The 15,715-nt window shown below is 39.3% G+C and overlaps 1 protein-coding gene across 9 annotated transcripts in view; it reads right to left on the bottom strand.

Annotated features, from left to right (window-relative positions):
- Positions 1–1,135: 1,135 nt before the first annotated feature.
- APC (APC regulator of WNT signaling pathway) overlaps positions 1,136–15,715 on the bottom strand; it is an 87,843-nt gene continuing 73,263 nt past the window's right edge. For 8 of the 9 annotated variants that reach the window (XM_056513608.1, XM_056513604.1, XM_056513607.1 and 5 more), the window contains 7 exons: positions 14,951–15,329; positions 13,750–13,845; positions 13,042–13,181; positions 11,937–12,014; positions 9,886–10,002; positions 9,035–9,249; positions 1,136–8,616 (listed from right to left, as the gene is read on the bottom strand). In XM_056513608.1, coding sequence (XP_056369583.1) covers positions 2,061–8,616; positions 9,035–9,249; positions 9,886–10,002; positions 11,937–12,014; positions 13,042–13,181; positions 13,750–13,845; positions 14,951–15,329 — 7,581 coding nt within the window. In that variant the 3' untranslated portion in view covers positions 1,136–2,060. The remainder of the gene's footprint in view (positions 8,617–9,034; positions 9,250–9,885; positions 10,003–11,936; positions 12,015–13,041; positions 13,182–13,749; positions 13,846–14,950; positions 15,330–15,715) is intronic. The other variant, XM_056513613.1, reaches the window with a different exon arrangement.

Raw genomic sequence — 15,715 nt, 5'->3', positions numbered from 1 at the left:
TGAGATGATACTGGAACATGGCATGTCTCTCAGTAAATCTGACAGGAAGCAAAGAACAAAAGAACAAGTAAGATACCACTACTGCCAAACAAGTATTTTTGGTACTGGCTTTTATATAAATTGACTTCTATCTGCTGATAGTGTCTTGATTGTGTTCCTAAATCAGTGCATGATTTATAATAAATTCAACTGATTCATTTCAGTATCAGAAGTCCAAAAGCCACAGAAGTGATATACTCTCCAACTGTGTTTAATCTACCATAAAGGTAAATTGCTCTATTTCAGGGCTTCCTGGAAACAGGGCATTCTGACATATCAGATATTTAGAAAGCTACCTTTAAAACAGTCCAGTTGAGATACAATGAAACTGATATACCATTTAATTTCATAGTTTGTTTAAACATGCACAGAATGGTTAATGTTCTGTTCTCTCATGTCTCTACTTTGAAGTAATCCTCATATAAATTCACTCTATTTGTATTTTTAACGTACAAATCTGTTATTTTTCAGCATTGTTCTAGCACAATCTAGATTTAAATCAAAAAGGTTTGAGGGCAGGAATGTCATATTTTGCATAAAATCCTTTTTCTACTACAGTAACAAATTTCTTGCTGTGATGGGATTCTTAGGATATTTTTCCCTTCATAATTTTTTGAAAAACAAAAGAATTAAAAAAAGAACCAAAAACAAAAAATAAAAGCACAGAAAGCGCAAATAGAAGCAAAATTTCATCTTATACTCACTATTTCACATTCTACATTATATCCCCAATCAAAAAATGTTTTGTTTTACAAATATTATTTGTATAGATACAATATTGTTTCAGGCTTGCAGTCGTGAGAACAATTATACTGAGTGGCTACTGGAAATACCCTGCCTTTAGCCTTGTTATGCACCTGAGATGTGTGAAACTGTCTCAATTACAAATATATTACAGAAGACCTAGGGCCTGATCCTCCAAATGTTAAAAGCATCCTACAACAGCCATTTGCCAGTGATAAGGAAGAACAGGTATTGGAGGCGCAGGATTATCCCAAATCAGGCCTTAAGTGTAAGTGCATACAACCACATTATATGGTGACATCTCAAAGTAAAATCCTGTATTTTTATGTAATGCAGAAGTAACACACACAACTTACATATAGTAATAATTTATTCTGAAATGTTCATTTTAGTCTCTGTTGAGACATCACCCACGTCTCATTAATAAAAGAGCAGCCATCTCACCTCAAATACCAGAATATACAACAAGTTACAGCATAGCAAAAAAATTCTACCTACTTTAAGATAAAATCTAACTCAGGTAAAATAATTTTGTTCAAGGTTTTACAGTTACACAGTTGTTTTTTTTTTGTTGGTTTTTTTTTCTTTTTCAGAGCACAAAGAAAGTGTAAATTGTTACACCATAACTATCTATGCACATTATGTGACCACGGAAATGTTAATCATTACTCCATAAAATGAACCATCAGTTCCATTCATGCAGAAAAGCAGGCTAGGAAAGCTTGTTCAGCGGAAACCATATTACTGTGAATTTCACAGCCACATGATTAATTATTGGGTTAGATGAACTCACAAATACTAAACATGAGTACATTTTTTGCATAAATAATACCAATTCTTCCCTGATGTAGTTTAGTTGGTCTGTAATATAGAAATTATTGGTAAATCAATATGACTGCATTATTTCTATCTGTGCTATTCCATGATTTCAATGACAAGCAATATGTAAAGGATAATGGGATGGGATGCATGTTAAACATGGGAATACATGTTGAACATACTGTACAAATTCACCTGCGTTAGCAATTTTATTCCAAACTGTCAATCAGGTATTCCTACAAAATATCACCAGTGGAGACAAAGTATACTATCAAATATGGCTTCCAGAACAAGGACCATCTAACAAGAATCAAAGCTATTTACAACAAATAAAAACAAAAACAAAAAAACAAACAAACAAAAAAAATCAATCCCCATTTTTTTTTGTTTCATTTGAAACAAAGTTTCTAAGTAGCTGCTGTATATAATACATCAGTTTAATTTTTTTTTTGTTGCACTTAAACAGAAGTTACCAGGTAAGAGCCAGAGTGACGTTTAGGGCTTTGTGTTCCACTGGAGTCAGTGTTTTCAGACTTGGTGTCGCGTTTCTTGGTGCTGTTATTCACCGGGGTTGGTATCTGTGAGGGCCGAGCAGAACTATTATCCATGCTGCTCTTCCTGCGGCTCGGGTTGTAGTTGAAGGGAGTCACCCTTGCTGCCACAGCACCGATGGGGGAGCTGTGCTTGCTTGAGCTACTGGAACTGAATGGAGTACGCTCGCTTACAGTACTTTCATTAATTTCTGGTGCAGGAACAGGATTATTCTGCAGAGGCTTTGTTTCAGTGCCTTTCTTGTCTGGACTGTCTATCTGAAAGAAAGAGTTCAGACGGTTTTCTAAGCCAACAGTACGAACAGGAACACCTCCATTCCCTGGGGTTTGCTTTTCTTGAATCTCCTTAGGATCTTTACCATTCACACCCCCTTTCTCTGAAACACTGTCAATAACAGGAGGAGTATTTCCAGTTGGGGACCTTCCAGATCGAGGGTTGTTAATTGGGCAGTCCTCTATCCTCACCCACACATCCTCTGTCTTAGAGACAGCTGGAGCCATCTGATAGATGAGGGTTTTGGAATCAGAGCCATTTGTGGCACCTGAAGAAGAATGCTGAGGATCATTCATTATCTGAGGAATTTCATTTTCTTTTATTTTTCTCCAAGTACCTTTTGCTGGTGCTTGGCTTTCTTTACTTTGCTTATGTCCAGCAAGAGAACCTCCATGCTGCTTTTCATCTTCACTTTTTGCCTTTTCACTGGATTCTGAAGAAGCTGACAGGATTGAGGAGGAACTTCCAGTTCTTCGCCAAGTGCTCACACGAGGAAGCGATGAGGAATGCTTACTGTGCTCACGCTTCCACGTTCCTGATCTGTTGATCAGCAGCCTAGACGGACTCTCAGAATGAGAACGAGCTATGTCATGACGCTTTGCTGGTCTCCCATCATATTCTATAGTAGGGCTATGATTAGGGGCTAATTTTCGCCAACCACTACTCTGGGCAGGTGAATGAGTGGATAAAGACATATCAGGAAGAGAAGGACTTAAAACTGGGGTCTGCAGTTGGGACCTCGTGGGAGAATCTGGCCTGGAAGGTGACAGCGATTCAAATGAAGCTGACTCTTCTAATTTCCGTCTCAGAGTTGGGCTCGGAGCCTCTTTAATAAAAGTTGACTGACGAACGAGAACAGGTCTCTCAGATCTGTCAGATTCACTTCCACTAGACTTTGTGGATGACATTCTGGATAGATCAGTCTTTTTGTTTGATCCACCAGTGCTGAGAGTTTGGTTTAACCCCTTTGAAGCAGATTCACTTCGTGGAATGCTACTGGTACTCTTAGGTAAGGCCGTTTGCTTTGTAAGGTTTTGCTGGCTCATCTGCCTGCCCGGTGGTGTGTATGACATTCTACCTGAACTTGAGGATTTAGTTGAAGCTGTGCTAGGAGATGATGTTCTCGGCAACTGTGACAGTTTGTTGGGAGGACTGATACCATTTCTTCCTGGGGAAATAGAGTTTCGTCCAGGAGACTGCAGAGGCCTACTTAATGGCTGCTGTTGAGGTCTAGAAGGAGTGGAGTCTCTAGATCCTGATCTAGAAGGTCCTTTACTTGATCCACTCTGGTTCAGTCCTGATGGCTGCCTAGTCACAGGGGCTGGCTCAGGTTTCACTGTTGATTTGGCTCCTCTTGGAGAACTAGTCAAACTCTGGCCTTCACTGGGACTCTTGGAGTTCATGTTTTTGAGTGGGGGTCCTTTTTTGGAAACAGGACTAGTACTTGAAGAACTATTTCGAACTCCTGGAATATGGATCATTGTTCTACCACGTGAAATTGAAGGCACACTTGTCTGTTGTGGTTGCTTCAAACTTGAAATTTCTGAATTAGAGCGTGCTTTTCCTGTGATCATACTTTTATACACTTTCTTCCCTCCTTTAATGCCCCTACTTTCTGATTCTACTTTTTTAGACTCCAGTGTACTCTTCTCTCCTGGCTTAATAATTCTTGGGCCTTTATTACTAGTGAAAGGCTTTTCTTCTTGGTCTGGGGTAAGATGAAATGGTGACCCTAGAGAAATACCAGATTTTAATGAAAGGATAGAGTCAGAGTCTGATGAAGCTTGTCTAGACAGTGATGCAGCAGCTGCAGCTTGATGCAAGCTACTAACGATAGAATTTGCACCTTCTTGTATAGCTTTCCAGTCAAAGTTCTCTGAATCAGGTGAAAAACCGTGTTCTGAGTCTGGCCTCTGTATCTCTCTCAAATCCAGTGTTAAATCTTCTGCCAGTATACCACCTGTGTTTCTGGAATTATTTTTTTCACCATCACTTTTTATTCTTGAAGGCTTTTTCTTTTTAGGCATAGCAGAACTAATGCATTCCTGAAGAAGATCATCTTCTGAGTCAATGCTAAGAGAACTCAGAGAGCTGTTTCTAGAGAAGCACACAGGAGTATCTTCAACATGAAATGATTTAGGTGCATAACCAGAAGTCTGTGGTCTGTTGGATTCTACCTGTGACTCGGGAGCCTCAGGACGTTTTGCAGGTTCCCCTTCTTTGTTGTTATTGTTTTCTTGATCAATATCACTAAGGGAGCTAAGAGACGAATTGCGCGAAAAACAAACAGGTGTGTTTTCAATAGCAAAATTCTGCATTTTCTCATCTGTAGCTGCTCCTCTGTCTGGAATATCTTTAGCTGACTGAGAAAAAGTTTTTGTCTGGCTTCTGCCTGCTGGGTGTTTTTGACAAACTTGTGTCCTGTTACTTGGCTGCTGATTTGAAGACTGTTCTGCAGTAGAGCACTCTTTACTTTCAGTTTCCTTTCCTTCTTTTCCTTTTCTTAATTCTGCCTTTTCCCTTGAAAGATCAACATCATCATCATCAAAATCTAAAGAACTCAGGGAATCATTTCGGGAAAAACAGTAAGGAGTTCCCTCAATAGGTGTGTAATGATGAGGGGAATCAAATGCAAAACTTCCTCTTACACGCTCTTCATTATTTGGCAATTTGTCATGAAAATCTCTTGAATTATTTTTAAGGTTCTGTTTCTTTGCATCTCTGTTCTCTGGATAGCCTCTTTCATTACTAGCATTGCTTTTAGACTCTGTGCTTTTTCGCACGCGTGCTCTGTATTCATTATTTTGGGAAACAGGCTTTACTGGTGATGTTGGCTTTTTCTCACCTTCAGGTTGGTTTTTATTACTAGGGGATGAAGATGCTTGTTGAATTTGATCCATTATCTTCTTCACTCTGAAAGGTTTGTGACTTTTTCCTTTTGGCATAGCTGAGTTAATACACTCAGCCAAAATATCACCCTCTTCTGTTTTGTCATCATCCAGGCCAAGGGGTGTCACAGCAGAACTTTTTGCTCTCTGAGAATCGTCAGTACTTCTGCCTTCTGTAGGAATGGTGTCCCGCTTTTCAAACTCCCCTGACTCTGCTCCCACACCCACATTGTCTGCATTGGCCAACTCACTCGGGGGGGATTCTATTGTCAGGTCACTCAGAGATGTAGCTGTTGAAAAATTTATTGGTGTACCCTCAACACAATATACCCGTGGCATATCATCTCCTGGTGTAAAAGTCACGTGCTTTTGTGATTGCAATCTGCTTTGTGAAGGCAAAAGTTTGTAAACTGGCAACTGGCTGGGCTTTCTGGCTACAGGTGGAGGTATTTTTGGAGCAGATGCTTGAGAAGGCTTTTTGGTTTTACGTGAAGACTTTGTTGGCATTGCAGAAATAATACATGCTTCCAGTATTTCAATGTCATCATCAGAATCATCCAGAATGTCTTTGTCTGCTTCAGCTGGCTTCTCTGCTTTATTCTCTTGGTTGTCCTTTGTATCATCTGACTGTTCAGGTTCTGCTTCGGTGCCAAGCTCGTCTTCATGAACTGGAGGCATAATTCTTAATTCCGCATCTTTCTGTATAAATGGCTCATCAAGGCTCAGAGCACTCAGGCTAGAAGAGCAAGAAAATCCATCTGGTGTGCTTTCTGTGGCAAAATGTAACAGTGTATCAGCATCTGGCAGTACCTGAACTCTTTGAACAGCTGCATTTACAGCTGCCTGTCTAGGACCAGACTCTCTCTTCTCTGTAGTGGTTGCTTTTCCTTTAGGTACTTCTCTTTTTACTTGAACTCCTTGAGCAGGTGGTGGTGTTTTACTTCTGCTTGGAGGCATTGTTTGTCCAGGGCTGTCTGGAAGGTCACTGGGACTTATAATACCACTTACTATCCCACTACAAGGCTCACTTTGAACTGAACTAGCAATTGAACGGCTTTCAAAACTGTCCAGGGAACTTACAGAAGTACATCTACTGAACATGAGTGGTGTTTCCTGTACATAATGTTCTGGTGGGCTTTTAGGAGTTTGGGCACCACTCTTTGAGGGAGATTTGGCACCTGAAGAAAATTCAACAGCTTTATGTCTAGAGGAATCAGAAGGAGACAAGCTAGAAGTCTGAAGTCTAGTGGATTTTGTTCTGATGTGTTGTGCTGTTGATGCGATTTCACTTGCTGCACCTTCTGTAGGTAGAGTCCCACTGTTCTCCTTCAGTTCTGCAATCTGAAGTGTGTTATTGGCATCTGTGCCACGTGTAGATTGATCACGTCCTATTTCATCTTCAGCTGATGACAAGGATGACAAAGAGCTACACCTTGAAAAACATATTGGGGTATCTTCTACGCAGTAAGTTTGTATAGTTTCCTGATTAATAGAGGGAGTCTTACAGGATGCATTCTTTGCATGACCACTTCTGCTCTGTGCCGAGCTCGGGTGAAGCTGGTTCTGCCTCTTTGAACCAGCTGATGGGGCTGATGTGCTCCCACTGCCTGGGGGAATATGGTCAGTTTTATTGAGTTGCACTGAAGCAGTCTTTGGAAAAGTAAAAGATGGCTTCTGAGAAGGTGCTGGAACTTCTGTTGAATATTTTAAACTATAATCAATAGGCTGATCAACATGGTGTTCCTCTTCATTGTACTTTATGCTGTAATTAGTTGGTCTGTCTTCCTCTTCATGTTGTTCCTCCTCAGAATAACGTTCACTATAGTTGGTTGGCTTATCATCATCATAATCATCAACCTGACACAAGGACTGGTTTACTTTCTGATTCATTCCGAGAGCTGGGCCTACTCTGTTCTGATCTGAGCCACTAGACCCTCTTGATCTAAAGGAAGAAACGCACTCCTGCTGCCCAAAAGGTGTCTGATATTTCATGTGTTTATCATCTCCACCTTCAGTGTACACAGGATAGGCTGCATTTTGGTTCCTCTGGTTTCTCTGCTCATTTTGTTTCATTTCATCATCTATTATATGCTTAGGCCTTGCCCATCTTTCATTCTGGGAGGGACTTTGCCTTCCAGAATTTAACTGCTCATCTGAGTATTTAAGACTATAATTAATAGGAGTGTCTAGTTCTCCATCATTGTCATCCATATGATTTGCACTGTGAATCTTGTGTGCCAAATCAGCTGGATATTGGCCATAACTACAGAATTTACTTTCATCGTCTTCAGAGTAAGACTCAATGGAAGGTTTCATCTGGCCTCTTTTACCATAGCCATCACTACTGCTGACACTATTTAAACTATCATTTGAAGCTCTTTTATATTCCATTTTTGTATAAGGCACAGGACATGTCCTGTTTGAGTTCTCAGATTTTGGAAAGTATGTATTTGAGTGAGTATGGGCAGAGGCTGATCTCCTCTGGGCATTTCTATCTTCTGTCAAACAGTGTATTTCAGAAGTGGAACCAGAACTTCTGTCTTCCTGTGGAATGTGCATGCTTGTTACTTCTTCCATAACTTTGGCAATCTGAGCTGCAGTAGTAGAAATCTGCATTCCTATTCTCTTAGAGGAATTCCCAGTATTCTCTGCAGATTGATGATAGGTATTTAAACCTACCGTTCGATCCCTTTCAACACTCCTGTCTTTCTCAGACCGAGAATTTTCTGCGTTTCCTCTACTGGAAGAGGAGGAGCCAGGCAATACTGTAGTATTTACATATGGTGAGAGCACAGTCATATTGCCAGCATTAAAGCTCTCTGACCTGCATACCCCATCATCATGGCGGCTGGCGTCCAGGACATACTCACTGTATATATTTTGCTTATGTCTCTGCTTATTGCGGTGAGACGCTTTTGGGCTTAAATTATCAATGTTGTCAAAAGTCTCTGATAAATGCTGAGCATCTAATTCTGCTTCCAGTGCCTTTTGCTTTCTGACATGGAGAGATGGGAGGCTTGATCCTGGAGACATAATGTTGGCATCCTTGTACTTTGCCGGCCTGTTTGCCATGAGGTTCCGTAGAGCTGCGGCACTACCCATGGCGATCATTTTGTGTTTTGAGTGAATCAGGTTTTTCAGCATGCTCACAGCTCCCATGTCCCACAGTGCCTCCTGATCCTTTGCATTTCGAGCAGAGAGATTCCACAGGGTCCCACATGCATTACTAACTATTGTCAAACTGTGTGACTTCAAATGTTGTAACAAGGTTTGTAAGCAGCTGTTCTCTCGCAAGATTTGCCTGGTGTTGAGCAATTGAAAACAAACATCTGTAAGTGGCATTTCAAAAGGATAAGAGACAAAGCAAAACAGAAACCTATTATTCTAGAAACGAATTTTGCCCTTACAAATGATAATTAAGAATTCTCCTGTGCAAGTAACTCATACTTCCACTAGCTTTTATCTGAATGCTAACCAAATCCTATTACAAATATGAACAAGATAGCTTTTAGTACAGTTCATCATTAACAAGCAACAGCTCTTAATCTGTTTGTATATTCCTGTTATGTAAGTGAAACACCCACTTTATCAAATGTACTACGTATTAACTGTTTTTAATTACTATACTTAATGCATGCATTCATATTAAGGCTTGGTCATAGAAACTGTCTACTAAATATACATGTGGAACCACTAAAAACTGTCCGAAGTGTACCTACCTATGGTCCTCATTAGTAGCAATTAGGCTAGAAACATTTCTTAATATTCCTCCTCCACTTTCTATGATGGCTAAAGTATTTGTTTGGCTTCGGTATGTCAGTGTGCCGACCAGAAACGCAAGAGCACCATCAACAGCACATATGTCAGCTTTGTTCCCAGTGCAGTGTGCTGACAAATTCCATAAGGCACTCAGAACGCTTTTCAGGGTGGATTCCTAGGAAAACAGCAACATGACAGGAGAAGTTTTCAGCTGTTGACTTGAAGTTCTCAGAAACACATTAAGTTAGCTTCAAGGAGCTGTGTACATTCCAATTATGCTCTCTGGGGTGGTAAGCTGGGTGTAGGCAGCAGTGCACACGTATTTTGCTCACTCTGCTCTTTCCTTCAACCATGGATTTGGTACTGCCTGCCCCATAAGTATAAGAAATATGTACCTCAATACTTGTTTGCTGCCACAATGATAGAAAAGGCTTGAAGACCAGTTGGCAGGAGTCTCTGGGATGGAATATACTCCCATCTACACACCAAAGAAGTGGTAGATACATACTAACTAACCTAAAAGAGCTTTTATTAAATGATAGAATTACAAAAAAGACTATTTCAACAGCACAACTAATGAAACTGAAAAGTGGTGAACCCTCATAAATAAAATCAGATTAATACTAGTTTTGAGATGCAATTGCTCCACTGTGGTCTGCTGCTATGTTAAATCAAACTCTTCTTTAAAGCGAATTACCACATCAACTGTTTGACCAACTGCTGTTACAAAAAATTGGTAAAAAAGTATTAGTGTTTTTGTGTAAAATAAACGCATGTCTCAAAAATTCAACTTTATCAGTTATCAAGATACCTTCTTAACTTCTAAAGCACATTCCATCAATGCTTTCACACTTCCAACTTCTCTTAGAGTCTTTTTACTGTTTACATCTGCTCGCCAGGACAAGTTCCTCAACACACTTGCAATGACCTGCAAAATGTGAAAGAAAAATAACGTATTTCAAGACAGATACTTTTCTAGCACGTTATCAAGTTTAGCAGGTTTTCTCCTGAACTTATCAAATGCTATGATTAATTAACAGTGGTCATGTTCAGTTACTGAAATAAAATTTGCTAACATTTGCTTTTTGTTGTATTGTCTGCTGGACTGGTCTAACATTTCAGCATCAAGTTTGACCAAAGGTACTGGCTTTTGTGTGTTGGTACTTAAAACCGATTTGAAATCAGTTTCCTGGCTTTCCACACAAGTAGAACATTTGTAGATAGATTTTCTTCTCTAGACTTATGTCTGTTCTAGAGGTATGTCATCTCAGGGGAGAGACTTATTTTTTCTCAGCTTTGCCACTTAGAAAATAAATATCACTTGCCTATCTTTCAGATGGTATGATTATTTTGATGTTTATAAAGGTCTTTAAAAATACACTGTGCCTTTTACAAGCAAAATAGTTATCTTCAGAAGATATCCTTGTACTTGGCAGCAGTTAGATGCAGATAGGTTGTCACTGCAGTGGGCAGTCATTACACATTAAACTCCATCCATTCATGAGCAGCTGTAAGCATGCATATCCCTCATGAAATGAATTTAATAGAAAACTTTTGCTTATGGATGCTCTCATTGTCACAGAAGTGCACAAACTTTTCAGGTTACGTGTGAATGCTCTGTTGATCACCCCCCAGTGGAGCACAGGGAGCCAGTGGCACATGGAAAGGCCCAGGAACATCCTGCCCTGGCTTTTCCCATGGAGCCACCAGCTCCTCAGAGACCACCTCAACACTGCCAGAGGAGCACAGGAGCCCAAAGCCAGGTGGGAACCGTGCCCTGTCCAGGCTCTTCCCAGGATTCTCCCAGGGGAACCACCACCCCATGGCCCAGCTCTGGCACTCACGGGAGTAAAAGGGAGCAGCTCTCTGCCCATTTTGAAATAGAGATGTGGGACACTTTGTGGGATCCAGGGGAAGAGATTCTGGAACTGCAGAACACTTATTGTGGGATGGCAGGACCCAGAGGTTTCAAAGGCAGGAAAACAAATGTACTGAGGTGAGCTTTCAGGACAGGAAAGCACAGGGGAACAGAAAGGCACAGTGACATCTGCAAGCTGACCGGCTGATACAGTTATGTGGACATGCCTTTTGTGTACCTTCAGTGCCATATTCTTACTAAATCCCATTTATAACTTGTCCTGAGTGGAGGGCATCCTGTTCTGTGTGTCGGTGTGGTGTCTAGGTGCCAGTGGCTGGAGACATCCCAGAGATCAGAGGGCTCATGGGGCTGTGACTCTCTTTTCAAGGAGATTCAATACCTGTCCTAATACCACATCACAAAGTTTATCCGAAAACCTCTACTGTAATTCTAATATTTTCCTCAATTGTAACTAGCGAGCTTTTCCTGTTAAGGAAAGAATATTTCCTTAACAGCATTTTAAGAGATAAGGTATATTTTATTTAGATTTGTTCTTTTATCTAGTGATTCACTCAGACTGCAGGAAAACAGGGATTTTCTTTTAAAGAGCTGTTCCACTTTGTATGCAATAAACATTAATTAAAGTTGATAATTTAATATTTAATAGCTTTACACAAGTTCAAACAGTTCTGCTCTTTCAGTTCTGAAGATTACCCTAAGCACTTCCTAAAGGCTTTATTTTGAGGCTGTTTTCCTTACCACAGCAGGATCCATTAGAACAGATACTACAAATCAGGGTCACAAAAATAAGATCTTAAGCCCATGCATTATGATTAAAAAACAAAACAAACCACAAAAAACCCAAGAATATGATCCCACAGATAAGAATGTTTTACAAGAAGAATGTATATCCTAATTAATGAAATTATTCTGAGAAAAATTTTGCATCAAAGTTAAGGCAAACAAGACAACAGAAGAAATATTTTATCTCAAAAGAGCATTACCTGCTGTAAGTCTTCACTTTCAGATTTCAGCTGGGCTACAAGAGCTCTCATGCAGCCCTTCATGGAACATAATGTAGCCTGGTAGGAATCAGGAGAAAAAAAATTGAGCCGTATTAAACAGCAGGTTAGATGGCTGCCTCTGCACAGTATTTTGATATTTTAAGCAAATCATATCTAAGTTCTATAAAAACTTAGTATATATGCTGTTAACAATAAATACTTGATTTGCAACTACTATAAATTTCAGCACAGCTATCAGTTTCAATACATAAGTGTAAAATGGTGCTAAAATTTTGTATTTTTTACAGCAGTTCTAGGACATGATCTGGACCTTTACTACCTTAGAAGCCTTCTTTTCTTTCCTCTGCACCAGATAAAAACCCCTGTGAGCAAGCAACGTGTTGTTACCTACTGCCTAGTGAGAGAACAAATCCCGACTTCTCTGAAGTGTCTTATTTCCATTTACTGAAGAAACACCTTCACTCTAGAGCAGAAAGGTAAGTCTTCAGTATGGAGTAATTTTAAGATCCACAGGCTGGCAAAGTATGGTCAAAATCTAAGTTTCTAGCCTTTGAAAGAAAGATCCTTGTCAGAAATTGGGGGACCTAATTTTCTCTTATAATGACTAAAGTAGTGCCCAGTTTGATCCAGATATTTCAAAACAAGCTCTAGCTTGAAGAGGTTTGAAAAATTTCATTAGACAGTGGCAGTAATGTTAAATAATTGAAAATTTCAGAAAACTTGACCCAATTATGAATTTTAGTTCAACATTCTCAGAAAGAATCAGTCACTATAAAATCACTGTGTGCCATACTAACCTCATTCTCATTAAAAAATCAGGCCAACCAATAAAAATCCTTGCTTTCAGTGACAGAAGTGACTTGAGAGCCAATACCATATTTGTATGATGCAACATTCTGTTTGTAGTGCTGCCAGTAACAAGATGGAATGAGAGGGGTATGTGGAACTCCTGCTTTGAGTTTAAACTCAAACTTTGAGTTTAAACTCAACATCCTATCCTGGAAATTTTAATCACCTGTGTTGAGAGCTGTAATTCAAACAGCTGTGAACTGAAATTACTGAAAGTTTACAGTTCCGCTCTCACCTTGTTTGCCACATCTCCAAAAGTCAGGTTTGTCAGAGCCATGCCAGCATACCTCCTTAAAGTAACACTATAGTGGTCATTTGTGAGTCCATACATTTCACAATCCACTTGCAGCAGTTCAGCAATGGCCTGCAAACCTCCTTTAAAAAGATTCAGATAAGAAAAAGAATAACATCTGTACTTTAATATTTTAAGTACGGGACACATATAGCAGGGAACAAATTGTGTTTTTATGTACAGAATAAACCTCAAATATCTTCAAACCACAATGCCCAGAAAGACATACAAATTGCTAAAATTGCGTGCATGGAATTTACTAAGCACGGACTAAAAAAGTTCAGGCTGTCTTAAACAAGAACAAATGCAGGATGAAAAAGCCCCACTAAAACACTAACCAAAAAATCGACCCATTCTGGGAAGTAGTCTCCATTTTAAGTCCAATACTTGCAAAATTGCAAATATTTCCACGATAATACTACTCTTACAAAATTCACAATTCATGCCAGTAAAAACAGTAACTGACATAATAATTTATCTGCTAGGAAATGGTGTGGTTAATTTCAACTGCTTTCAGCACTTAGGGGGCAACAACTGACACAAATGAATTGTTATTAATTGCTTAAACTGTTGTTAAGAAAAAGCCATATATGCAGTGACACACACAAGGAATACCACGGTTTCTAGCAAGCTGCTCAAATATGATCTTACCAAGCTCATTCATTGCATGTCTGTGTTCTTCATCAAAAGAAAGTTTCATCAAAACACACACTGCAGGACAAATCTGATGATCCACTGGAGCAGGCACTGATCCAGAAACAGGTAACAATTAGTACCTCTCACATAATTTTGTCTAGATTGTAAGTTTTTCAGAGCAAATCTAATCTTAAAAATAAATCAGCTGCAGTTTTGGTCAGGTTTGTATCTTCCCACTAATCCATGAACACACAATTAGTTAAGACGATTACTAAAGTTAAGTGTGTACTGTAAATATATTTGATGCTTGCAATCATATTAGAGAGAATCCTGAATGTAAGTGCTGAGTTAGAAACACAACTTGCAAAGCAAAAATATTACATTACTATTCTCAGAAATTACTAATCTTTGTGAAACAAATCAATATGGTCAAATATTCTGGCATTAAATAATATTCTGTTTCTTTGGGTGCTATTTCCTTTTGAATGGTTAATTAAACCCTTTGCTTCATAACCTAGAAGTTTTTGAGTTCATACTTTTGTCACCTAGGTTCTGAATAATGCAGAAATGGTACTGATACAGCTTGTGCATAGCCTATTCCTGCTGATCTGAACCAGGCACAAAGGCAGCCCTGATTTCAGTCACACACCTGCCGCAGACTGCACTTACAGGACGCCCTCAATTCAGAAAAGCAACTAAGCTAACTGTAAGGTTAAATCTATTTTTCTAACTGTTTCCTGAGAAAAATCCTATTAATTTACATTTCTCAAATACAACATTAGAAATAGTGGTTGATCTTGATAGATGGAGATTATTTCATTTGTGCTCTCTGCCCTTCTTCCAAATGGAAGGTACTATCTCCTAAACATCTGCATGAAAAGCAATTTGGGATTGTTTATCCATAAAAATGTAGAACAGGATGAGAACATATTCAGTATTACTTTACAAATTACAAATATAAACCACTAGAATTTCTATCTGGAAAGCACGCCAAAGTCTGAGATTTAAATAAAAAGCTTGTTAGTAGGGTATCATATCTGTGACACGTACTATTTCCTAACAGTAGCTGAACATAAAGAAGAAACCACACACACACATATGTATATAAGAATACTGCCATACATTCAACAAGAAGTCAGATTAAAGTTGAACTTTCCCTAAGTTCACTCTTTTCAATGTATCCTTGAAATGTTTTCATACAGCTTGCAGAACCTACTTGGGTTTTTGTCTTGGTCCATGCCTTGTTCATGTGCCTCCTGCCATTCCCAACACGTTTCACAGTAAGCACGGATCTGCTCCAAGAGATGGAGCACACGGATTTCCCGTCTGCCTCGCTTATCATCGGGCTGGGAGTGAATGATGTTGTGCAGCGCTGCGCTGGCTCTGGCACGGGCCTCTTTACTACCACGAGAGTTTCCTAACAACACAGAGTCCTTATCGTTGCCATGTAAAAGCTGGATGAGGAGAGGAAGACATCCAGACTGACGCATGGCTATGCAGCTGTCCTGGGAGCTAGACATTGCTAGCAATGTTCTTGACATGTCATCTTTATCATGAGTACCAAGCATTGATAACAATGAATACACCATTTCCACCTGCAGGTCAAATGATTTTAAAAATACAGTTACGTTTTAAAAACACACATCAAATTGAAACGAAATTTGAATGGTACATGTGAGCAAAAACCCCCCTTATTTCATGGTGAAAGGAACTGTACTATTTGAAAGTAATTAAATACTATTACTATTTCAGCGTTCATAATCTTAATAAATTCCACTTAGTGGCTAAATGGCTGGAAGTGGGGAGTAGCTGTGTGCAACTGCATTAATCAACAAAACCAACAGCAAAGACTTCCAGATTTTCACCATACAAAAAGATTCAACAAATGAAAATGTTTCATTTTGGGAAACCAAAATACCTTCAAAATTAAGTCTTTCTTTCAAAAACTATGTTCTGTGTGAATTATGCTTCATTTATAGTC

Source organism: Oenanthe melanoleuca, chromosome Z, assembly GCF_029582105.1.
Source record: "Oenanthe melanoleuca isolate GR-GAL-2019-014 chromosome Z, OMel1.0, whole genome shotgun sequence".
Lineage (NCBI taxonomy): Eukaryota > Metazoa > Chordata > Aves > Passeriformes > Muscicapidae > Oenanthe > Oenanthe melanoleuca.
This window is presented reverse-complemented; position numbering and strand designations above follow the sequence as displayed.